Source organism: Tachypleus tridentatus, chromosome 3, assembly GCF_004210375.1.
Source record: "Tachypleus tridentatus isolate NWPU-2018 chromosome 3, ASM421037v1, whole genome shotgun sequence".
Classification (NCBI taxonomy): domain Eukaryota; kingdom Metazoa; phylum Arthropoda; class Merostomata; order Xiphosura; family Limulidae; genus Tachypleus; species Tachypleus tridentatus.
The window spans coordinates 8930147-8957205 of record NC_134827.1 but is presented as its reverse complement, the minus strand read 5'-3'; the positions used below and the strand labels follow the sequence as shown (position 1 = coordinate 8957205).

Sequence of the window (27059 nt, the reverse complement as noted above, 5' to 3'; positions counted from 1 at the left end):
TTGAACACTTTGGATTTTGACCATCAAAAATTATTTCTTTACACAAGTTATATGAATATGAATTTTAAGAGTGAATCTATCTTGTGAACTTGTTGTTTTTCTGAAATGAAGTAGGTTTTAATCTCACTGATATTTCCCATCAAGAAAACCATTTTAGGTACATGCAAACTTGTCTTTGCCAAAGGTGTATGGTTTGAACATATTTTTCAAAAACAGGGTTAATACAACAAATGCCAAAAGGAAACGTGTGTGCTTTCTGCCAAACATCTATGGAGAGTCTGAGATGAGTGTTGATTAGGGATGACTTCACAATGTCATGGTAATTTGCAGATAACAAATCACCAGATATTGAGCAAAGAAGTCTTTAATATTAATGGTAATTTGCAGATAACAAATCACCAGATATTGAGCAAAGAAGTCTTTAATATTAATGTCAAAAATTATATAAACAGTTTTATTAATACTCAAATTTGTATTACAAAAGATTATTTGCTTCAAATTTGTACAGAAGAAGCATTTTTTGTTACATTTATAAAGTATGCAGCAAAAAATCACATAAGAAAGCCTTCTCATTTGCAGACAATTTACCAAGAAAAATAAAAGTGAAACAAATTTCCTAGATGTATTGATAATCTGTCCTAAATTTTCAAATTTTAAATAAACTCAGTAACAAAAATTTTAACATTATTAAAAAATCTACACATCAGTAACTGAGTAAGAATTTATATAAGGTGAAATACTGTTATTTCCATTGATACAAATGTTCAAGATATCAATATCTGATAATTTCAGAAAAATCCTATTTTTGTTTTAATTTTATTGTGCATATATCACCAAAAGTTAACTTATGAGAAAATGAAAAGAAGCAAAATTTATTGAATTAAAACACTTATGCATGTATTTTTGTCTTCATACACTCAAAACCGATGAAATATTTAATAAGCATCCAAATTTGTGCTTTCTATTATAACTCTCATATATAAAAGTCATTGCTCAAGTTTAGAGAGATTAAGCTCTGAAGTATAAGGCCCAGAGCATTTCAAATTCCAAAATATTTTGTTTTTACAAGATTAATGCTTCAATAATGTATTGTACATTGAATAAAGGGAGTGACAGCCAGCACAGCTTTTAATATGTAAAATACCTAAACTGTTTATAAAATGTACTAGTTTTAACAGATATCTAAAGATGTAAAGTTTGTCAAATTGTACAAACAAAAACTACTTTTCTTCACAAACACACACATGCACAGCCTGAAATTCTGAAGATATTACTTTTCATTACTTTTTAAATAAGTTTATTAAACTGAAGTTAAATTACTATTCTACCTAATTTTTCATCATGTTTAAATGCAAGAAGACAGACATGAGCATGTCACACTAACTTACAAACATGCTTTTTTTCCCTTCTTTCTATGGGATAACTAACAGCTGAATATGGTACTGAATAGTTTTTAAACATTTCCAATGCTAAATGCAATATTAACATTTCTTGGCAGGATCACATGCTCTTGGGGATGCAAAAACAGAACCTTTCACATAGTTAAGCATATTTTCACATCTAATACTTCAAACTAGGGTAGCTAATACTTAGTCAGATCAAGTCTCTCACCTCACTTCCTGTGGTATGGAGCACCACATTTTGTCTGCCAAATACAAATTAACAATTTTATTAACAAAAAACCTCTATTAATTTTGTCAAGACAGAGGAATATTACATGTTGTTTCTGCCTTCCATTTAAAAGGTTGTTTCAATAGTATTTCAAAATGCTCATTTAAAATAATAAAATTAAGTTGTTGAAACTAAACCAAAGATTTTTGATATTTTGGTTTGGTTTAAATTTTGCACAAAGCTACACAAGGGCTATCTGGCTAGCCGTCACCACCACCCACTTCCAACTCTTAGGCTATTTTTTTACAAACGAATAGTGGGATTTACCATCACTTATAATGCCCCCACAGCTGAAAGGGCAAGCATGTTTGGTGTGATGGGGATTTGAACCCACAGCCTTCAGATTACGAGTCGAGTGCCTTATCCACTTGGCCAAGCCGGGCCTTTTAAACATTTATAAAGTTTTTTTTTTTAAACTTATGTGACAGAAAAACATAGTTCTCAAAAATCTAGACACCTTAAGTTATATTTTGCATAAAACTTACCCAATATATTTCTTTGACTCAACTCCAACATTATCATAACAGTAGTTTGAATAATGAATACTGTATGAAATAAAGGCACATACTCAACTTGTTACTAAAAGTTAGAAAAGAAATCCTGTTATCTACAAAAACAGCTATCCTTTAAATCAGACTAATCTTATGTTCCTGTAAAACTTATGGAAAACATTCAAGAGATTATAATAGACTTTTAATTTAGTAATAATACAATTAAACTTCCATACATATTATTCTCATTCACAAATTGCTCATTACTGTAACCTGTATTCAATAAACTTTAAAATTTTTACACTCATACGAAATTTTTTAATTACCCACAATTTCATATAGAAAAAAATAACACTCCTATCAAAATCAAATCTTAAAGGCACATGCATATGAATCACACATTTATAGAAATATAAAATCACAGGTCTCTTGCTTTGATAGACCACTTACCACATTAACAAACTTGATATGCAGAGCTGGCCACCTGACAATTTTATAAATTACACTGAAGCATCATTTTGTGGCTTATCTTGGAATACAACTTGTTAACATAACAAAAATGGTTCACTAGTAGAAAATGCTTTATTTTACAAACATTAAACTCAGAATTCAGTGAGTGCCAAAAAAAAATAGCAATAAAGCTTTTTTTTTATATACTGGTAATAGGCTAGATGGTAATTTTTTAAATATACTTGAAGATCAACAAAAACATTTATTTTGTAATTTAACAAGCAGTCTTTGACTCAATGGCAGCAGAAATGGTAGAGCACTTTCTAAGAACCATATGCAGCATTCAGTCTTTGTTTTTGAAAGTGAATGGGAATATATATTATGAATATTCCAGAGGTTTATACCAATCTATAACTGGATAACATTCAGAGGAATTGTGATTGGTTTTTATCAGTAAAGTTGGGTAATTTTTTACTCTAACTTAGACTATGGCCATAACATTTTTGTTGTACATTACCTACTCACCACCTGCAAAATTCCCATGAAATCTGCAAGAAATTGCCAAGAAAACAAGCCTGAATCAGAGTATCTGTTCTTCTCAAGATGAAAATTAGGTTGGATTCAAAGATAACTTACAAATTTAAAGTACCAAAATGTCCTAGATGTCACAAGTGTAACAGAAGTGGATATGATCACAACTATTTACCAACTGGTCAAAATGTTTGCTATAAGAGAAATAAAAGAAAGTGTAGGTGGAGGAGGTGCAATCAGGTACCCACAGAAAAAAATGGTTTACAAGAGCAGTAAACTTAAAAATGTATCCAGTGTCTTACACTGGAATGAGGATGACAGCATGAAGAGGAGAACAATCCACAATCAAATAATGGATGAAGAATGATGATGTTTTTTTGTTTTTTAAGTGATGATTTAGTATATTACAGGCAGGACAAATACTTAAAATGATGGCAAAATACATTAAGAATGGAATATGGGTGGTCCACTTTGATAAGATAGAAATACATTAACTTCTGAACTCAAAGAAAACAGCAAAGCAAAATGATCCTTAGATCATGCCCACTCTCAAGCTTCTAAATTACTAGATTCGATGAGAACCTATCTACCAAAAGTAAAACTTTCTGCTACTGAGCAATAAATTGCTTGTTAAAAATTCCAAATACAAATAAAAAATACTTTTATTCAAGTATTTCAACAAAAACGTTCAATGTTTTCCTTCTATAATATCAGGTTCATGATCTCTGTCAAAATAAAAATGTAGTTCTATACTTTTTGAATAAACAGTATGTTACAAAATGAAAAATCACAGCTGCCAAGGAAAAAATCATACATCAATCAAATGCAAATAGGAATAATCATGTATTTTATTCAATAATAAACTATATAAAGAAACAACAGGTTATTATTTGATCTCTTCAGTTTATTTTGTAAACCACTACAGTTGTTCTTGTAATGCTGTAAAACCAAGTATTTCCAGGAATATTTACAGACAGGTAGGTAAGCTTTATTGCTTTCCTCATTAACATTTGGTTGCAAATATATAAAACATTACATGAGATGTATTAGCTGGATTGTAGGTCAATAAATGACAATACAGAGACAATAGAACACATTAACAAGGTATCATACACCACAGTAAAAATAGGTTTGTGCAAGTTTTTTTTTTAATAACTACAGTAGTCGCATTCACTAGTTTGTTTGCTTTTTAACATTGATGATAACATTTTGAAAAACTATGAATAAAAGCTAAGAAAAATATGTTATAAAACATGAAGATCATGCAAGAAACTCAAGTTAATCCAGTGTATGAGGTATGTATGTCATGACAATCTGTTGCAGCTTTGAGATGTTTTAGATTCAACTAGCAAGATAACAGATTCATTGTTTCCAACTATATAAAATAAAATAAGAAAAGACAGACTAGACTTCATATTGGTATTTGTTAAACTGATCAAATTACACATATAACACTCAAAACTAACTTTCAAGGACTAACATATACAGGTAAAAAAAACTGGTCTTTGGCAAAATCCATGGTAGAAGATATTTTAAAATGATATGCACATTATTTTAACAAGTTCACCATTTTTAATTACAACTATGCAACAGATTGTTGGTTTTGGAAAGATTAAATAGCAAAGTGCATGCTGGTAAATCTAATCCTCAGCAGAACTACTGTCAACAAATTACATAATTCATTCAGGGGCAGATTGGGCCACCAGAAATATTCCCTATGGGCCAGTAGTCCATCCAAAAAAGGAAAAAGTAATTTATTTCAGTGTTATTTAAATAGAACTTCATCAGCTGCAAAATTTCTTACAGTGCAGATAAGTAGGTTACTCTTTTAAAGAGAGAGAGAGAGAGAGAGAGAGAGAGAGAGAGAGTGTGTGTGTGTGTGTGTGTGTGTGTGTGTGTGTGTGTGTGTGTGTGTATATATAAAACAGTTTCAGTTGATGTGCTTTTGTGGTCCTGTAGACAATACTAAGGCATAAATGTAACAAACTATGATTTATAAAAATTTGTGCACCTTCATTGAACTCACAATGTTAAGCACAGAACTCCACTCTTTTTGTTTTGTTTTTTAAGAATACCTCTCCTCTGATCTCACTGGAGGACCAATTTAAAAAATAATTTCTGCAGGCCTTTTTAATTCCAAATGCACCCCAGAACTCAGTTGTGTCACTATACTGAGCTTAATACTAATTTATAGACGTTACTTGAATTCACAAGTATTTAATCAGTAGGCACTGTTTCAGCAACCTCATACTGTTATCTTCAATGAGTCTTAAATCTTTCATCAGAATAAGGTATACATTAAATTGTTGAATAACAGTTATGTCTATGCAAATTATGGTGAATAACAAAAAAATGTTCAGATTTATGCTTTGGAAAACATTTTATAATATTGCCTAAGCCATAATAACTACCTTTGTCTTTTCTAAAAGATAACTTCAAGTTGAAATAAGCATTTACAATATTTGAAGTGAATTTAACTTCATTATTTTCTTCACATAAAACTTCCAATAAAAGTCCAGATAAAGCAATTATTCCTTTAAGTCTTGAGAAATTGCATAACTCAATCTATAAAAGATAAGCAAATATTTTGCAGTGTAAGCAGAATTTTATTATGTGATTAAAAAAAAAAAAAATTCACTTTTATATATATATATATTCAGCCAAAAGTTACTCAAAATACATCTATTTTGTTTTTAATTTTATTTTATTAATCTATTTAAAATGAACTTAATGATTAGTTTGTAAGCCTAATATACTGTTAGAGGGCAATAATTTAATAAAAGATGGCCCAAAGGAATTAGTCACACAATAAAAATATTTATATTTTTGTTTAGTGAAGGATAAAAAACATAGGTCTGCATTATGTTTATACAATGTTGCATCTACCATTAAACATGCTGATGACACAAATTAAGAATTCAGCTAACTCCAACCATAAAGTTCCTTGTCTGTTTTTAACCTGCAATAAGAACTGTACAATAATACTGAGGTGTAAGCTGTAAACTAGTTTAGAAGTTCAAATTAAATTAACAGTTAGGATATGCATTTGAAAATGCAATATTTTATTCCAAAATCTACTTCAAAATTCTAATAGTTTATTTGGGGAATTGTTCACAGCTTTTTTCCTTTTCATAATTTCACAAATATTTATTCTAGTGTCTTAATTGAAATATAACAACAGTTTTAACTGAACTAAAAATTTTTAATTTTATACAGGAACATAACTGGCATAACTGCAGTTCATATTTCACAAGTCAGCTTTTTAAAATGTGTGTGTATTGAGTGTTAAGAGAGAAACTCTGTACTGGTAGCTATAAATAACCTGCATAATGTGCAATCAGCAGGAAAAGGGTAACATTAACTGGCCAAGTGTACCAGATAAAACAAAGATGTACTGTTTTTATTATGCAAAAGTTACCAATGGATATTCAAAATATTACACACAAAAAAAAGTAGTGTGTACAACTTTTGAAAAACTCCATTACCTTCAATTATGGAGAATCCATATACAAAACTATAATATAACTTTTCCAAACTTAAGTTAACCCACACAGACATACAAACACTGAATTATCACACTTCAAAATGTTTTGGAATATTTGCGTTTATTTGGCCAAATGCTAATTCTTAAATTTTCTGGAAACTTAAATGGCCATTCATATTCATTGGGTACAATACCATCTACACCATCTTCAAAGAACGTAAAGAGCGGGAACCATATTCTAGCCCGTCTTCCATCATCCTGCATCAAAGCCCTATTATTTGCCAAGGTGTGGTAGTACAGGAACAAACGAGTTGTAATATAAAATGCTACAAACACATCAATAGAATAATGCTCATGAGCAGCAAGAATAAAGAATATACCAAACAAGTTAAGAACCCACGTGGTGGTGTGCAAAAAATACAATGTTCGGGGAGAATCTGTAAAGAGAAACAAAAAATATTACATTATCAACAGAGAAGCACCAGTCTCAGAAGACATACATAACTGAAAAAAAAACCCAATTAAATGTAAACCTCAACAACAGAAGTAAATCATAAAAAAAATTACATAAAATTCAATTTGTTTGCTTGTAATTAAGCACAAAGCTACACAATAGACTGTGTGCTCTACCCACCAGAGGTTACTGAAACAATTTCTAGAGTTGTAATACTGCAGACATACCAGTGTACCAATAGGATGCAAAATTTAACACGTATATGACACAACTGATAATCTGTTCTTGAAAACAAACCTGTACAACAGAAAAAAACTAAACAATTTACCAGTTAAGTTAAAGTGCTTGTAGATGCTTTATTATTATTTTATAGATTTTCTAAAAGATATTTTTAGACTGGCTCTAAAATCTAAGCAAAATTAATGTTTTTCAGAAAGAAATGTTTTCATAAGGATGCAAATGAAACAACGTTACTTGCAAAACTTACAATAAATGATCCAGGCACATTTCCACAAATGCATAAAAAAGCAGTTGTTTCACAAAAATTTTCATTTAAATTGAAATGGTAAAAAATATACAATAATGAAGAAAGTACAGGAAACATTAGCAAGTATAACACTACCTAAAAATCTCAAACAAAAAAAACCAGGAAAAACCATACTTTACTTTTTAGATACTATTTCAAGCATATAATCACCAAATGAAACCATACAAAACTTGTTTTTTTAAAGCTACCCATAAAAAAAAAAATTGTGTATTTATGACTAAGTTGGCTTAAGGGTCTCTAGCAAACCAACAGTCACACTATAAACAAATTGTACAAAATACCACCTATGTAGATTTATACATTTTACACACAGAAAATGATCGCATACATTTGTTTTTTCTAGGTTTTTTAAGGATTTATATCAAATTTTCTTGTAGTAAAAAATATCAAATTCCTCAATATGTAAACCCAAAGAGAAGTGTGTGGTATGAAAACAAATTTGCAACTTAAAGGTTTTTTTTTTTTGCTTTTAGTAAAAACACAAAATATACAACTTTCATATACTTGAAAATTTAACAGAAAGTGCATTTAATACCATTTGTGCTTAGCCACTTGATTTTATTTCCAGTTCACTTGCAATAATCAGTCAAATAAAATGGACTTCTATACATATTTAAATATTTTATCTATCATAGCACAGAGATAGAATGGCAAGCAGCTGAGTAATTGGTTGTCATTTGGTTTTTAGCACAAAACTACACAATGGACTATCTTCATACAGTCTATCATGGGGAATCAAATCCTGGATTTTAGCATCGTAATCCACGAAATGTACTGCTGACACACATGGGGATACACCCAAATGAGATAAATAATATAGAACAGGGGTTCCCAACCGGTGGGTCGCGACCCCAAGGGGGTCACGAAGCCTTGGCAGGGGAGTCGCGTAGCCTTATTAGAAGTAGCTTGGGATAACATTAATTTTATTTCATCAATTACATTTTCATGCTCTTACTTTTTTTTTTTGTTTCAGTGCAAAGCAAAACGTGTGCTACATTAGTTCAATGTCATTAGGTGATATTATAGGTGTATGTATGCGTGCCTGTGAGTGAATGTGTATGTGTCTGCAACTGTATGTATGTGTGTACTAGTGAGTAGCGAGTACGTGAGTGCACACGCATGTATGTGTGCTTGTGTTTAGCTGTGATTAAGTGTGTGTGTGCTCGCTGTCGACACGTGAGTCACATGTCCGTTGCTGATTGGTGGATGACGAATCGCGCGACTGGCCACGCTCCCTTCCCTCCCAATACTTACACCATCATTATTCTACCTGCACCCCCCACAAGTAGTCAGTGTAAGATCTACAGTTGCCAATGCATTCATTATTCAACATTTTTATTTTATTTTAACAAGGAGATAAGTAAGCAGTAGAGGTGAGTTGTGTCCATGGCTAAACAGCACAGATACTCAGAATGCTACCTCAACATTGGCTTCACCACTGTGCTCGCCAACGACAGCATCGAGAAACCACAGTGTGTTTTGTGCCATGCTGTCCTGAGTGCAGAGTCAATGAAATCATCAAAACTCAAGCGTCATCTCGAGATGAAACATCCAGAACACGCAAAGAAGGGTTTGGATTTCTTCAAACGGCATGAACGGTGTCTTAAAAGCCAAAGAATCGATAGAAGTGGGTCGTTTCAGCAGCAGAGTGCAGCCATAGTGGAAGCTTCATATGAGATTGCATTCGATATTGCTAAACAAAAAAAGCCTCACATGATTGGAGAAACACTTCTTAAACCCTGCATGATGAAAGCAGTAAATCTTATTCTTGGAGAAGCCAGTGCAAAGAAGATGCAGCAAGTATCCCTGTCAAATAATACTACACAGAGGCGCCATTTCTAAAATGTCTATGGATGTGAAGGAACAGGTTTTGACTGAAATCAAGGGTTCCCCTTTGTTCTCCTTTCAGCTCGACGAGTCAACAGATGCAAGTTCATGTTCTCAGTTCCTTGTCTTTGTGAGATACATTAATTCAGGTGACATCGAAGACGAATTCTTATTCTGCAGTGCACTTGAAACCACAACAAAAGCTGATGATGTCATGGAAAAAGTTAACTTTTTTTCAAGACAAAGATCTTCAATGGGAAAACGTGTGTGGGGTTTGTACGGATGAGGCACCGGCTATGCTGGGATCGAAATCAGGATTCCAGTCGAGAGTGAAGAAGCTAGCACCTCAAGCAAAGGGCATCCACTGCATGATTCACCGATATGCTCTCTCGCCAGTAAGACTCCCTGCCTCTCTGCAGGAAGTGCTTGAATCCGTAATCAAAATTGTAAATTATGTGAAGACTCAAGCACTCAACACTTGCCTATTCAAAGAACTATGCAAAGACATGAATGCTGACCACAAAGTCCTTCTCTTCTACACAGCAGTACGTTGGTTGTCGAAAGGAAATGTTATTAATCGTGTCTTTGAAATGAAAGATGAAATAAAGCTATTCCTGGAGACTCAAGAAAGGAAAGATCTTGTAGCTTACTTTGAAGATGAAGCATGGAATAAAAGGGTTGCGTACCTAGCCGACATTTTTGACTAGCTGAACAAGCTCAATTTGAAGCTTCAAGGAAGGGAAACACATGTTCTCCTTTTTCAAGATGGTCTTCAGGCCTTTGTTTCCAAACTGCAAAACTGGTGTCGGGAAACCAATCTTAGAAACATCGCTATGTTTGAAACACTTTGTGGAGTGACGGATCAGTCTCAGATCCAACTGGATCAGTTCCTCAAGGATGAGATTACCGAACATCTTCAGTCTCTAGAAAAGGAAGTTGAGCGTTACTTCCCTGAGCTATCACAGGAACAGGAGGCCCTGGTAAGGAACCCATTTTGTACTGTACTTGATGTATCCAGCATCCCAGATGATATCCAAGATGAATTTCTGGATCTAAGGAACGACTCTTCAGCTCGTTATCTCTTCAAGGTGAAATCCGTGACTCAGTTCTGGTGCGCTATGTGTCAGTCATACTCCAAAGTCAGCATGATAGCTTTATGTGTCTTTGTTCCATTTGCTTCTATCTACTTGTGTGAGGCAGGATTTTCCACTCTTGTCAATATAAAAGCAAAGAATAGGAACAGATTAGATGTTGGGGATGACATGAGACTGGCTCTAACAAACGCTCGGACACGAATTTCAAAGCTTGCTGCTGAAATGCAACATCAGGCATCTCACTAGCTGGGTTGGATAGCTGTTCAAACCTATGTTAATATTATTTTACGAAATATATGTTCTTTTTGTGAATTCAGGTTGGACCAATGTGATTTAATTTGCTAATAAATAATTACAGAATTTTTAAATATTTTTTTTAGATGTTTCTTTCCCTCTCCTTCACAGAAAATAAAAGAAAAATTAAGCTGCTGATAGTAAGCCCTAAGTAGGGGGTCACATGGGTTTCAAACTTTTAGGTAAGGGGTCACGAGTGTCAAAAGATTGGGAACCCCTGATATAGAAAATGTTAATTTTTGAAGATACAGACTAATAAATGTTATGTTAAATGCAGTTAAAAAACTCAGTGTATTAAATTAACACAGAACATAACATCAACTACATGTGAACAAAACTACAACCACTTACCTTCAAACATGATAAATTAAAAATGTTAAAATGTTTTAAAAAAATTTCAGGTTTATAAATTTAAGCTTTATAAGCTATTGCAGTACTTGTTACATTTATTTCATGAAATCAATGCAGTAGCACAGAACATTTTATGACTACTGGTTATTAAATTTTAGTTAAGGGCTATCAGTAACTATGAAATACACTGAGCTAAATATAAATGTGAACCAGCCAGTACATTTTTTTTTATTATTATTATATTATTAAAACAGCATGTACAAGCTGCTGAAAGAATAAATAAAAATTAAAAAATCTTATTTCAACTTTTACTGGAATGAAGAAATATTTAACTTCTGAATAAAGTTTTTCAAGCACTTTTAACACACTTATTTTACATGAGCTACTTACATTCTGTGATAAAAAAATTTAGAAGTGTTAATACAGCAGTATGTCCACTAAACATGTAATCTCCACATGTCCTTACGCCTTTAATAGACATCCCTACACCTTCCCAAATCATGAAGGCTTCATGTAGTTTCTGGCTCCAGTTACCATGAAGCTTTATTAAAACAAATTTTTATAAAACATATGAAACAAAATGTTACAAAAGTGTAATATTTCATCAGAAAGACTTACACTTAAAACACTATAGAGGAAATGAATGAATTGCAAGTCTTCTTATAACAGGTGAGTATAATTTAAAGAAAATAATGAAAATAACTTTACAATTAGTGCTGATAAAAAGTATAATGTTAAGATGAAATACTTTTCATTGTAATAAAAATTCAGAATCTTCTGTTTTGACATCTCAGAATGATTGTGTTTAAGAATTTTCTTCTCACTTCAATGGCAACATTTATACTGTATGATCCTTTAAAACGTAATGTTTGCTCATTTGTTAAAGACACTGTAGTAGTAATGTAAGCTTTACAGTACAATTTTGCAACTGAAAAAGATACTTTATATACTACTAATTGATTTCAATTATTAAAGTTAATCATTAAGGTAACTGGCTGTATACACAGTACTTTCATATTAGTTCAACTCTGGGCATGTGCAAGAAAAAATTAATTTATTACTTTAAGTTTCAATAATGGTAGATGCTATGTTTTATTTTATAAACATAATTAAGCTATGTAATCAATACAAGTTTCAATATTTAGGAAATAATTACTCTCTTTACACACACAAGGTAAAGATGCATCTCTTTTTTAGTATTACTTTTAACATATAAACTTTTAGATTTAATAATTCTTAGCTTAATATGTTAAATATGAACCAAAATTCAGACCTTACAATTACTTTTCAACTACTGAAAAAAAAAAGATTGTCAACTTCAAACTGTCATTTCCTAGCAACTGGAATTGAAACACTGATTTCTACTTTATTTTTTAACCCTACTTGCATTGGTGGGAGTCAAGCTGTACACACCATGATCTTTTACCTAGTTATATTTGACATGATATAATGTACTGGTGGTCAGAGTTGTCAAATATTCATTTTACCCTACAATGCTGATTTAGTAATTGTTTGTAGAAAGAAAAAGTAAATATCAAAACAATATATGAAGATACTGAGGAAAAAACAAGAAATAACTATGCATATACATTTCAGTGATCCTAGAGATTATATAAATGCCACATGTACATTAAAATGGTCAGAAGAATCATTCTTTACAAGAACATTGCCTTCACTCCAACTTGTCAAAGTGTGGGTAACATTAATATCATAAACTCACAAACACATCTTCAGTAAAAAATACTCCGATACCACAAATAATTTGTGTACAACAGACTTGTACATTTTACTAAAAAATACATGTAATTACATAATTACATTTGTCAACATTCTATCTCCAATACAGGGCTGGTCCATTGAACTGACCCTATATACATTCAGTTTACTTTCTAAATACTTGTTATAATTTCAAACCTAAGTGTCACATTAATTAAAGGCATACACTTCTATTCCAAAACCTGCACTTTCCTTTAAATAGAGGTGCTGAACTTACCCTCCTTTGACAGTCTAAATGTGTTCCAGGCACTGACAGAGAGGTAATCAGCATAGTTATACACCTCAAGAGAAACACAGAACCAAACAACGAGAACATTCTTCTTAATAAAATAAACCTGTCAAATACAATAAACACAATAACTTAACCACAATAACATTTTTGCAAACAGAAACATTATCATATGTCCATTTTCTCTTTAACTCCTCATATGAATAAATTTTAACTTACAAAACTATTTTAGTTAAGCATGTTTCTAAGAAAACCAAATGCTTTTATATAAAGTTCCAATACTAAACGTTTTACCTTTAAAACAAACTAGTTTAATATTATTTTGTATTCCCCCCTCCAAATATATTAATAAAAATACTTTATTAAAAAAGTGGGATTACTTTCACTCAATCCAAATGTACCACAAAGGTTTTTGTAAATGTGACTGTACCATCAAATCTGTCAGACTTCAAACATAACCTATAACTTACGATACTCGGCATTCTTAATTGCTGAATTAATGCCGTAATTTCACAGAAACATTAAGCATTAATATTTTCAAATAAGTAGAAAAAATACATGTTGTAAGCTGACACATATGTACAAAGGAAACATTAAAAATTGAAAAAAAATGAAAGTAACTCTAGTTCTGCATTGAATATTTGCAATTAAGCCTAAGATTTGAATTAGCTAATTATCAGAACTCCAAATACTTTTTCTACATTTATTGATTAATATTTTATAAACTTTGTTTTTATTTTCAATCTAGAGAAAAGCCATAATTTCATTATGCACTCAATTTTATATATTTAAATTATTGTATCACTGATAATAAGAGTTCTAGAATTGATGTGAAGTAAACATACTTCCCCGAGAAGTTCAGGGAAATTGGAAATATAAACAACCACAACATATGTAAGAGCATTATTAAACTTGTAGGAAAGTTACTTTAAGTTAATAAATTATTTTTGTTTGTTTTTAAGACTATTAGGCATAATCATGATCAAAATATAGTATCAAATCAAATCCTTTCAGTGCCAGGAAATGTTTATTCTGTTACTTCCTATCCAAGTCTTTTCTAGTTACATCATAATATAAAGTTTGAAGATGGCTGAATGGATAATGGAAGAAATTATCAGCAAACATACAGCTATTTCAACAAGTTTTGTTATCATCAGGTATCTGATGACAAAAGTTTGTTGTAATGTTGTACTTTTGATAAGTTTAGTTTCTTTCATTACTCATTCAAGCTGTCTCAACTTTATTTTATAAAAGCAGGTTCTTCATCAAATGAAAATGTTAAAATGATTTTGAAATTATGACAATGTTTCACATCAAGGCCCTTTATTAGGTAGTGTTTAAAAGTTACAAAAACTAAACAATAAAACTAATTTAAATGGCAATAGCAGAACAAAGAAATGACTGTTTTTAGCTCAAAGCTAGATCTTTGAGTCAAATAAGCTCTGTAAACCACAGGAAACCTGTTAAATCTCAAATTTCAGCACTGGAAATCCACAAATTTACCAATGAAACACCAGAGAAAAATATGCAATATGTTATACATTACATTATGAATAATGTGTATACATAAATTAACAACACAGTAAAATCCAGATAAATTAAATTAATAATACACACACAAGTGAATTAAACAGTAGAATGTAACAAAATAAAGGAAAGAAAATACTGCAATTTTCCTTTCTATGGACAATAAACTACTATTTAAAAATACAAATGAACATAGGGCATAGATATAAAATTTAGGTCACAATAAATGACTGTAGGAATAAAACTTTTAATCCTGAAGGTAAAAAGGTTCCTAGAATACAGGTAAGACACTTATACAAGATTTCACTTGTTATTAAATGCAAAGCTATACAATGGGCTATCTGTGCCATGCAAACCATGGTTATTGAAATGCAGTTTTTATCATTATACACCTTTGAAATTACCACTGAGCCATTAGCAGGCATTCACATGAGCACAGCTGAAAACTACTTTTTATCCGTGAAAGATCCCATTAGCCATTGTAAAAATGTTGGTAATCTCACTTATCAATATCACTATTCACAATTTCTTCTGAGTCTCTCATCTGCTGCATCATTTGTATTGGTGGGATAAGTTTCAAAGTTAGTAAGATTTCTGAAAGTGTTTTCAGTATGCTATTGCTTATTTGTAGAAACTAATTTATGATTGAAACTGAAGCAGACAAATGTTGAAATTTTCAGAAATATGTTAATGAAAATTTTAAATGATGACTAAGTTTTGAGTGGTTGTCAATGACATTTTTCTTTAAACTTCTATGAGCAGACAGACTACAGCTTTTTAAGAATATCAGACAAATATTAATTGCTCAGTTTTTAGCTTCATATTTTTTTCTGGAAGTTTAGATTATAGTCATTGTTAATAGCATCTTTAGCTGCAGAACAGTAGTGCATAGAATGGTTCAGTTGTTTTTTTTTCAAAGTATTCAAACTTTTATCTCATAACTATCAGATCTTGTGTGATTTGAGATCTATCAGGTCATCCCATAAGTAATGTCCAAAAATTTAATATAGAAAGTACATCATCATTTCTATCTTTGTAGAAGGCTTTAATGACAAATGTGTAGTAGGATGTGTATAAAAATGTTCAGACAAATAAAACAAACTAACCCAACTCTACTTTTTCAAATCATTGATCAAGTTAACTCTTGTGAAGATTGATGTGTCTGAGGAGCACATTAGGCATATAATGCTTTAGGAGTTTAAAAAAGACAATAGTGCAGCAGAAACTACACAAAACATTCAAGGTGTTTATGGTGCAGAGTCTCTCAATGAAAGAAAATGTCGAAAGTGGTTTCAGAAGTTCAGATCAGGTCACTACAGCTTAAATGATGCACCACATTCAGGTTGTCTTATTGAGTTTAATGATGACTTGCTGCTGGCTCCACTTGATGCACACTTGTGCTGCAACAATTGAAGCACAGAAGCTTAATTCAACCCTTTCAACCATTCACAGTCATCTTGGAAAATAAGTCCCCATGATTAGACACAAGCCAACCTCAGAGCAACTCTCATGAACATATCTCACTTTTGTTTTTAGACATGATAGTGACTGGAGATGAAGAAAAATGAATATATTATAAAAATGTTAAGTGCCACAGACAATGGCTCAGTGCAGGTAAACTGGCTAAAGCACAGACCAAAATGGACCTCCACACTAGGAAAGTTTTGTTACATATTTGGTGGGATATTGTTGGTGTGATCCACTCCAAGTTGCTGACACTCAGTGTAACGAATACTTCAGACTTCTACTGTCAACAGTTAGAGCACTTGAATGTTGCACTGAAAGAAAAGAGGTCTGCTTTGATCAATTGTAAAGGTGTTGTGTTACACCAGAATAATGCACGGCCCCATACTGCAACGATCATATCTGCAAGGACTGAAGAGCCAGACTTGGAAAAACTTCCACATCCTCTTTATTCTCCAGACCTTGATCCCCTCTGATTATCATTTGCAGAACTATGTTGATGGAAAAGAGCTTGGAACACATGAAGATGTCAAAACCATCCTCTCTACATTATTTTCTTCCAAACCCCAATAACTTTTTACAGAAGTGACACTCAGAAACTTGTGAATTGTTGACAGGAAATAATTAATAATAATGGAACATACAATATTGATTAAATAACATTAAAAGCATTTAAAATCCTTTCTCTTTTTCTGAACCTAAAATCAGACATTACTTAAGGGATAACCCAATAATTACAGATTTGAACTCAGGAGTTCAAACCCTTTCAAACTGATACATTTAACCACACCAAAGATATCAGATTAATTAATTTTAATTCTCCATAAAAGAATTTCAAATTGAGAGTATGTTGGTAGAGATCCTCATGAGTAATAAATTGAAACTGGTATATGCACACATCTTGTTTGGTATTTCTGGTACACAAATATAGCTAATAAAAAGAGAGGGAAAGCCTCACAGATTAATTTACTCTAATCCTACTTAAAAGAATTAAGTGAGACAAGAGGGAACTCTCAACAGCTGCGTTTTTTTCTATAAAACCAGATAATTCAAAATAGGATAAAAGACTTAAGGAATCTTTAGTCGTTATTTACTCCTTAAAATAGCTAAAAATAATTTTTGGGCGAGGGATTTTGCCCTTCTGAAGAAAACAACAAGGGGAGGAGAACTTCCATGGACCAACAAGATAGCTTAGTCAAGTTACATATATGGTTAAAAATATGTATAAGCTAAAGGTTTGACTACATACATTACAGCAGGATAGCCTTATATACCTACATAATAATGCTTGTAAGCAGTATTTTAATTTTATCTTCCGTAAGATTGCATTACCTCTCTTATGAAACTTAAGACATTTACAAAGACTTTAGTTTTAACTATCATGAACAAGTTTTCAACCAAAAATAAACACAATACACTATTGTCTGCTAGAGTAGCCACTTGTTAACACCTTTATCTGGCTATTATTCAAAGAATTAACATTATATGATGTACATCAAAAACAGGGTGTTTGGAAAGTCACTGTGCAGTTTGTAATCATATTTTATTATATTTCAGATTTTGATCCCAATATAGTTTTAACAACTGAAGAACGTGTATGGCTCGTCAAACACGTATTCCAAGAAGGTGGTAGATACACAGATGTGGTGCGACAACAATTTGCTGAAAAATTACCAGATACACCTGTTACACATCACAATTCAGTTCGTAACCTTGTTGATAACTTTCGGGAAACAGGATCAGTGGATGATGCCAAACACTGTGAAAGCCCAGCAAAGTTTTCGGAGGAGAAACTGTTGGATATTTGACAGTGTGATGCAGAGTCCATCAAATTCATTATGAAAGTCAGCACAGCATGCACAATATTGGTCTTGAAACTGCTCATAAGGCTGTCAGAAAGAAATTAAAGCTCTTCCCATACAAAATAATGGCAGTACAAGAACTGTAAGCAACTGATAATGAAAAACAAATACACTATTGCAGATGGTTTAACCGATTTATTGAAGAGAATACAGCCAATGTGTTGGATGTGACCCCTTTTTCACCGATGAAGCATGGTTCCATCTCTTGGGTTACGTTAATTCACAAAATTCAAGATTATGGTAATCCAATAATCCTCACAGTTTGCACAAACACCCCTACATGATTTCAAGGTTGGTGTATGCGTTGTGATTTCCAGATGTCAAATTGTTGGCCCTATTTTTTTTATGAACACAATAAACAGCAAGTGCTACTGTTCAAAGATTCTTCACACCTTCATCGGTCAAATGACAAGTGATGAAATCAATTACTCATGGTTTAAACAGGATGATGCTACTGCCCACACATCTCACAGATCTATGCAGTTATTAAAGGAATGTTTTGGAGATCGCATTATTTCTAAAGACGTGTGGCCCCCCATGCTCACCAGATCTTAATCCACCAGACTTTTATCTATGGGGAGCAGCAACATCTGCAGTGTATCAAGATCGTCCGTGCACACTAGATGACTTGAAAGCAGCGATAACAGCATTCATTCAGTCTATTTCAAGCCAGCAACTGATAGCTGTGTTTAGACACAAAATAAGAAGGATCCAAGTCTGTATTGATGCCAAAGGGGATCACTTTCAACATTGTTTATAATTGTCATTCATATTTACCTCCTGTATTCTATATTGAAACATGTCTGTTAATAATTATACAAGTGCACAGTGACTTTCCGAACACTCTGTACAACTGCAAATATATATTACACAGAAGTTATTTCTTGAATCAAAGTGTTAGCTATTTACTGAAATTGATTATCTAATGTAATTAATACCTGTGCTTGTGAAATATCATGATTGTAATCCATATACTAGACAGTACAATTCCTGTGAACTCACACATTCCAAAAGCCCATGGTATAAAAGGCATGTTGTCTAAAAAGATATCAGGTAGAGGAGGATAGGTTTTCATATCTGGCACACGATCATGAACTATAACCATAGTGATGGCAGTAATCCAAGTCACTGCCAAAAAATATATCATTGCAACAATAGTCTTCCATATTTCAGGCTTGAACTGAAATGAATTAAATAAGAAAATTAATAAGTGTGTAGTGAAAAAACAAACATTGTGATGCAAAATCATGTACCACTGTATTTCCTTGTCAAATTAACTGATTATAATGTCATTAACCTTGCAAAAATGTAACTGATTCTGTTATGTACTGTAATGTTACGTCAATGGTGCAAACTTTACTCTCTGCAAAGCAAGACGAAGAAAAATGGTTGTACATGGCTTTTGCACTACCTGGTGCAAATATAAAACAGAAATGATCACATAAGTATACAGAATGAATTAATGCTTCCTGAATTTAAATCATAAAGTTTAAAGTATTACACAGCATAAATAAAGCATTTCAGAAAATCTACCTTTCATCCCAGTTGATAAGTTCTGATACTAAACAAGATTTCTCATGGGCAGTAACTTGTGAGATGATAATAAAGAATAAACTGACATATTCAAGTTAAAAAAACTTTCTGCAGTTTATTTAATGCAATGTTTCGAGCAAACTCCCTATTTTCAGAAAGTACTTCCATTGTACCATGGTTTCCACTTCCAGGCAAAAGACATCTACTTGAAATACTGCAATAAATAATTTACAGGATATTTCAATTAGATGTGTATTTTTTTATAATCATCTATCCCACTGTTTCTTGTCACATCTTGTGAAAATCATTCATTCAATAACTGTACAAGACAAGAGAATGATCTGAAATGCTATTTTTCACAATGAATAAATTGAGAGGAGCATGAAAAATACATCTATAGTTAATGTGATATTTATTAGAATTGTTATATCCAATAGAATGTAAAATTGACTACAAGCAAATAACTAAAAATGCTATAACAGCTACACAAAACAAACATTCCATCATTAACAGTAATAACCAATGCATCAAGGAATATTTATTCGAGAAAAAAAGAAAAGATTGCAAATAAACATTAAAAGATATTCTAAAAGATTACGTGTTACTCAAAGAACCAAGAAAATTGTTTATTGTCCTGTAAGTATAATTTAACTTCACTTTGTACTTTGATTTAATAACAATATATGCACTTCAATTGGAGCTAAAAGCTGCTCTAGAACCAAATGACATTTACTGAATGCATTATCTTAACTAGATTGAGCAAATCAAGTTGTACTTAACTGGCTGCTGAGTACACATCACCATGCCATAAGAGCAAAGATTCACACTCATGTTGTTAACGAGACTCATCTCACATTATAATGTATATTAACAATGTTGTGTATCCTGTGATTTTATTATTCAATTGCATTCCACCATTTTTAAATAGCTTTTCGGTTTACTCTCACAATTCCACCTAAAAATACAACTACTGGAAACCTTGCAAATCAATAAAAACATTTCTATGTAGTCTTTGTCCTGCACTTTTTTAATATATAAAATATACCCACATTTGTTATTTAAAGCAATAATTGTTTCAAAAATTGTATTTGTTGTCAAGGGACATTATATAGACATATTATAGAACCACAATGGACTATATGATTTCTACCTCCTTTAATTAAAAAGTAAAATTTTCAAAATATAGTTCATTTGTTATACAGATGGAACACATCAGTATTTAAGTAAGTTAGTAAAATAACTTTCCTTTTAATGATGCATTTCTAGTAAAGATTTCTTGAATTTACTTCATTCATTTTCACTCAGTATCTGACTAAACTGTGTGCAAAATGATTTTAATGTATAGTAAAAATACCCGTTTTCCACCATAGTTTTGAATTTATATTCCAATTGTTATTTTCTCTACCCTAATGCCATACAGGCTCAAACTGACCTAGTGACACCACCACAGAAAATAAATCAATTTCCTTTTTTTTTTTTTTTTCAAAATTACTTCAGGTTTTAAAATTACACTTAACCTAAATAGCATTAAGCTCATAACAGTTTACATTTGTTTTTATTTCTTGTTTCCTTGCTGTTTGAAAGGTGCCTAACTACAGTACAGGTGTGGTGGGGATATATCTGTCAGTTTCGACCTCCACTTGCCATGAGGAAATTCATAAAATTAATAATGATAAAATAATGAAATGGAATAGAAGTTAGAAGAGCAAGATGTGGGTGTTCAAGTCCACAATGTAGAACATCTATATTAGCCTTCACTACCTGATGACAACTGTTAGTTGTGGAAAGATGACTGCTCTCCAAAGCATAAGAAACATGAAACAAGATAATACCATTTGGGGGTAAGCAAGATACTGTTTATCTTGCTTTCCTCCCATGTGGTAGTACTTTCTTTTTGTTGTTGGGAGAATTTTATTTTTAGGTTCTCATAACAGATTAGCATATTTTTCTATTGTTTTCCTCCCAAAAAACTCCAAAACTTAAAGTGAAAACCTAATTTTTTGCCTTTTAACTGTGGAACAGTGTCAGATTTCTCATTCATACTCTAGCCTAAGTTGTATGGAAGAGCTCATTCATCTATTAAAAACTTCATTACTTTTGCTTGTTTCACTTTTTACTTTTTTCACACACAAAAACAAGATTAATTGTTCAACTGTGAATTAGATAGCTGTTCATTGTTTTATAGTATATTTTTTGTTTATTTTAAACTAGAATTGCCATTAAACATTTTTTGTGTGCAAGTCTGTATCTTCCCTTATTTTGCAACACATTAAGAAATATGCATCAAAATGCAAGATCTGAGAACCTCCAGTTAGAAGCAGGCCTAGCTGTCCTGCTACTTTAATCATCTGCAACAGTCTCATTTTTAACAGTTTTAAAACTTAAAAACCAAATGAAAATTTAATGACAATATTAATAATATACATCATGAAACTATTTAGAACCCTGACTGTCCCAAAAACATGCAGTACTAGAGCCCATAATATTCCAATAAATCTGTACAAGTAACGGGTGACTTAGGTAAGAGCTGACAAGATGCTTTTAAATGGAAAATATTTGACTATTTCATAAATATTAGGTTGAGGAATAATTGTGAGCATTTTTAAATAATTTCATTCAAGCATTACGTGCAAGACTATTCAATACTTCAATGCATGAACACATTACACCCAAAACATTTATTATGATACTTTATTTCATGTAATACCTAGGTATATAGTATGCATTGTTTTAAACGAAATTGCAAGAAATTAAATGCGAAAAGCAGATGGTGTTGAAAATGCTCGATTTTGTCCACTTGACAGTCCATTTAATGAGCTGAAAATGAAAGCAAAAATTAAAGACATATGAAAATCAAACACACCATCTATTAGAGCAAAAAATTATCTACCAAATGACATAAAATATCTTGCGAAAGCGTTTCATTTATGAATATATTTGTTTAACTTGAAAAAACGCTCACGAATTATTCCTCAACCCAATAGTTTTATGGTACTCATTGTATTATACTATTTTCATTTGGATTTGCATCTCTCACTATTTATTAAAAAAATTAGCCAGAAAGCAACAAAGTTAGGCTAAAAAATTTTTTTTTTGTAAGTATGCATGCTGTATATGAAATTATTAAAAATGAATCATAATAACAATTAATTATATCAATCCAACAGTCATGTCACACCTGTTAACTGGCAGATGAAGGTGCACAGTTTTTTACTTCTGTTGCAAAGTCAGCATACTTCCATTTTAAAGTCACATTTGTAGACCATTTTTGTTTTCAAAACCAAGATAAAACAATTTTAAAGCTTGTCATTAACAATGACAACAATGGTGTTAGACTTTCAGGAACTATTCTAAAACCTCCTGATAATAAACTACTGGTTTTTCAGGGTTTCCAGTGCTGACAAATAGCTTTTTCAGAAACAAATTTAATATACAAATTTTCTAAAAGAAACAAAATCACAAGACAGAGGGTAATCATAATAACAAAGTGAGAACATTCCATAAAAAGATAAAACAATATGACTGTTAACTAAAGGCAAACTGGCATATTTTAAGAACTTTTAGAATTTTATTTCAGAGAATATGCTTTAACAACTAAGATGATGTAAACCAGACTACAATATCAGTTTACACATCAAATCTACCTTTTTATTAAAACTTTGAACACCATCTGTTTCTGTACTATTATCTCTATGTGGGATGAAGTGCTCCGGAGACTCACTACTGTATCGTCTTCGTCGTCTTCTACTTCTTCCTTGATAACTGAATGGCAAGACAGAAGGAGGTTGATCCATGAGTGGAAAAATGTCATCAAGTGTCTCTTGGTTCAACCGTTTTAGCTTACTGATAGCAATTGACAATCGTTTTATATCTCCTAAAACCTGAAAAAAAACAAAAACAGAATATTAGCTGTGAATAATAACAGGTTATTTTGTTGATCTATAAATAACCAAATAATTCCATTGTTTAGCTCAAATCAATCTTAAACCAGTGCTATAGTAAGTGTTCAGTTTGTATAAATCAATTAACACCTGTATAAAATAAATTTTACAAATTTTGAAACAGATTTTAGTGTCTGTTGTAAAAACTATTAATTGTCCATGAAATTAATTGAAAAAAACATGCATAAGAAACATTTTAATAATTTCAACACAAAATAAGCAAATATCATCAGAAGACTTCATTTTATATTTTAAAGGGACCAAGATAAATTTATGAAATTTATGCATTAATAGCCTAGAAATTAAATGGTAAAAGAAATAGTTTAAAACAGCGTGTGTTAATTTTTTATGCCATAATTTCCTTCTTTTTACCATTTATGTAGTATCAGAACTATTTTCTGGTAGGTTAAAAATGCTTGATGATTTTAACCAAACTTTCTTCAACTATAGCCATTAGTAAAATGAGAATGTGGACTAGAAATCAGTGCAGTATGGTTTACTTCATTTAAACTTTCCCATAAAAAATTATAAAACTGAAAAATTATATTTTCTGCTTCAAAAAACAAAACTAACAAGCAAGATTGTTTACACAGATATGAATTTACAATTATTTAACTTTTACCCAACTTAAGTTGCTGATAAAATTCAAAATTTGATGAAACAGGAAAAAAAAAATTGTATCAAGAGCAAGCAGCAAGTAAATCACAAATTTACAGAACTAAATTTTGAAAGTGAAGGAGTAAGAAGTTAACTAATAAAAACAATTTCCACATTTTATTAAATTAACAACTCATTGAACATTTCCCACATTTTCAGTTCAATTTCAGCCCCAGTGTATCACTGTCTGCAAAATCCCAAATATTTATCTACCCTCACATCACCTTGTAGCCCTTCTGATCCCTTCTCCTTATTAAATCTGTGTCCTATAGCAGTGTTTCCTAAACTGTGCACCGTGGACACTGTGGCAAACTCAGAGAGGCACTGCAGCATATTTCAGATTTGTGGGAAACACAGCAATATTGTCATCTGTCTCGGACACTGCGCAAACTACTAGCTCAAGATAGTTAACAGTTTTAACATTAGATTGCACTACATTCCTATCAATGACATTCTCAAACATTGGAGATATGTTTTTTTGTTTACTTGCACTTTTGGCTATGCCAGTAACTTCTCGAATTTTATTTCTTAGATTTTGTATTTTAATACCGGTTGACTCTCTAGATCCATCAGTAATCAAAATAACTGAAGAGTGTTGTGATCAAGTGTTTGCAAGGTCAAGCAAAGTTCAGTGAATTGTTTTATTAATTTTTAGTCCTTGTGCATAAAAATGGAAGGATTTTTTTAACATTAAGAAGCATGGGAGTGAAGAAAAGGATGGTGAACCACACACCAGTAGCAAAGTTGTAAAGAAATGAAAATATCAGAAATATGACGATAGTTATCTAGATTTGGGTTTTACTTTAGTAGATGCCAATCATGAAGAGTGTCTGCAGTGTGTATTATATTTAAAAGTTTTGGCTCCAAAGTCCATGCTTCCAAGTAAATTAAAACAACACTTAAAAACCAATCATCCTAACATGGCGAGTAAATCCCATGATTATATGACCAGAAAGTTAAAAGAATTGAAAGAACAAAAAAGGTACGTTTTTTAAACAAGCATCAATACCAAGCAATGCTTTACTAGCATCCTACAAGGTGGCATATAGAGTCGTGAAACTAATTGAAGGTGAGGAAACAAATAGTAATAAGGATGCTCATTTGATTTGCAACACACAGTTTGTGAATGGTGACAAAATCATGGAGTACCTTCTCTTCTATAAAAGTATTACTGCAGGTACAAAGGCTCAAGACTTGAGATCCTGAACACTTGTGTGTGAAAACAACTTAGACTGGACTAACTGCATTGGCATCTGTACCAATGATGGTTGCTTTATGTCTGGCTGTTATGGAGGATTGCAGGCACTCATATGAAGCAAAGCTCTTGATATACTGTGAACCCACTGCATAATTCACAGGGGAGTCCTTGCATCAAAGCACCTGAGTCTTCCACTGAATCTCATCCTGGAAAGTGTTTTGAAAGTGGTGAACTTTATAAAAACTCAACCACAGAAGGCAAGGGTTTTAAAAAAAACTGTGCAAGGATGAGGCACCTGAGCACACATCTTTGTTGTACTACTGTAGCTCATGATGGCTCTCCTGTGGGAATGGATTGTCCCAAATGTTTGAATTACAACAGTAATTTTACTCTTACTTCGAAGAAGATAACGATGAACGTATTAAAAACTTCTTGGATTTTGATTTGTCAAAATTACTATACCTGTGCAATCTTTTTGAAAAACTAAATGCTTTGAACCTCTCTCTGCAAGAAAGCAACATGCACATTCTGAATTTTGCAGAGAAGATTTCAGCCTTCAGAAAAAAAGTTACTACTATGGAGAAAAAAAATGAATGAAGATGATAGCAAAGACTATTTTCCCCTGTTGCAGCAGTTTGTTACATATAATGAAGTTAATTTGAACCATGAACTAAAATCTGTTTTTGAGGAGCACCTAATATAGCTCAATGATTTGTATGAAAATTACCTTCCAGAAGATACAGTTAGTTGGTTGATTTAGTGTTTTATGGCACAAAGAAGCAAGACTATCTGCACCAAACTTCCAGTAAAAAGATAAAAGTGAAGTAAATGTAGTAAAATTCATAAAAGGAAATAAAGGTAAAACAAAACAGCATGTAAAAACGTAAATAATATAAAACCAATGTTGAAAACCAGTCTGCAATGTTAAGAGAGAAACTACAGTAAGGGAAGTTGTAAAGGAATTTCTGTAGCATAATGGTAATTATCATAACCCACCAGGAAGACTAACAGGTAAGTACAAGAACCACCATCAGTCACCTGAAGTTGGCCTTTCCAGTCCTGGGTTGTGTGTCATTATAGCCATTTTCAAAAAGTAATAAAAGTTTTAAAAGATTTGCAGCAAAATTGTAATAACTCGCCAGGATGACTAAAGGGTAGTTCAAACAGCAGCGTTAGTCACCTGAATTTGGCCTTTCCAGTCCTGGTGTCAAGTTATTTAATGTTACAGCCATTTTCTGTTTTTCAAATCAAACTAGAGAGATTGTGATTCTTAAAAGAGAACCACATTAAAAAGGTTTAATGTATAAATTTAAAACACTTAAATGACATTAAAATGATTGATGGCCTTTAAAAAACTAAAAACTTTATCAAGGTGGTCAGAGTCACTGTCACCAATAACACTGTCTAATGTTACGGACAAACCTTAGGATCGAACAGTGTTAAAATGGTGCCGTCGTTCAGAGTCGTAACCATGGCAAGAAAGTAAAATGAGTGTTACTTAGACTACACACTGGTGCATCAGTTTCAGTTAAAAGAAAACAATGAGTTACAAAACTATGACCAATGCGTAGTCTAGTTAGAACAACTTCCTCCTTCCGATCCTTACAAAAGCAAGACGGCTAAAGTCCAATATAGGGTTTTACTTGGAAAAGCTTGTTTTTGCATTGCTCACTCCAAG

At 32.0% G+C, this 27059-nt stretch overlaps 1 protein-coding gene across 2 annotated transcripts in view; it reads right to left on the bottom strand.

Moving 5' to 3' along the window:
* Window positions 1-427: 427 nt before the first annotated feature.
* The window catches only part of SMSr (Sphingomyelin synthase related), a 34862-nt gene continuing 8230 nt past the window's right edge, over window positions 428-27059 (bottom strand). For both annotated transcript variants that reach the window (XM_076492801.1, XM_076492802.1), the window contains exons 3-7: window positions 23230-23466; window positions 18991-19232; window positions 13188-13305; window positions 11585-11735; window positions 428-7064 (exon numbers count right to left, since the gene is read on the bottom strand). In XM_076492801.1, coding sequence (XP_076348916.1) covers window positions 6724-7064; window positions 11585-11735; window positions 13188-13305; window positions 18991-19232; window positions 23230-23466 — 1089 coding nt within the window. In that variant the 3' untranslated portion in view covers window positions 428-6723. The remainder of the gene's footprint in view (window positions 7065-11584; window positions 11736-13187; window positions 13306-18990; window positions 19233-23229; window positions 23467-27059) is intronic.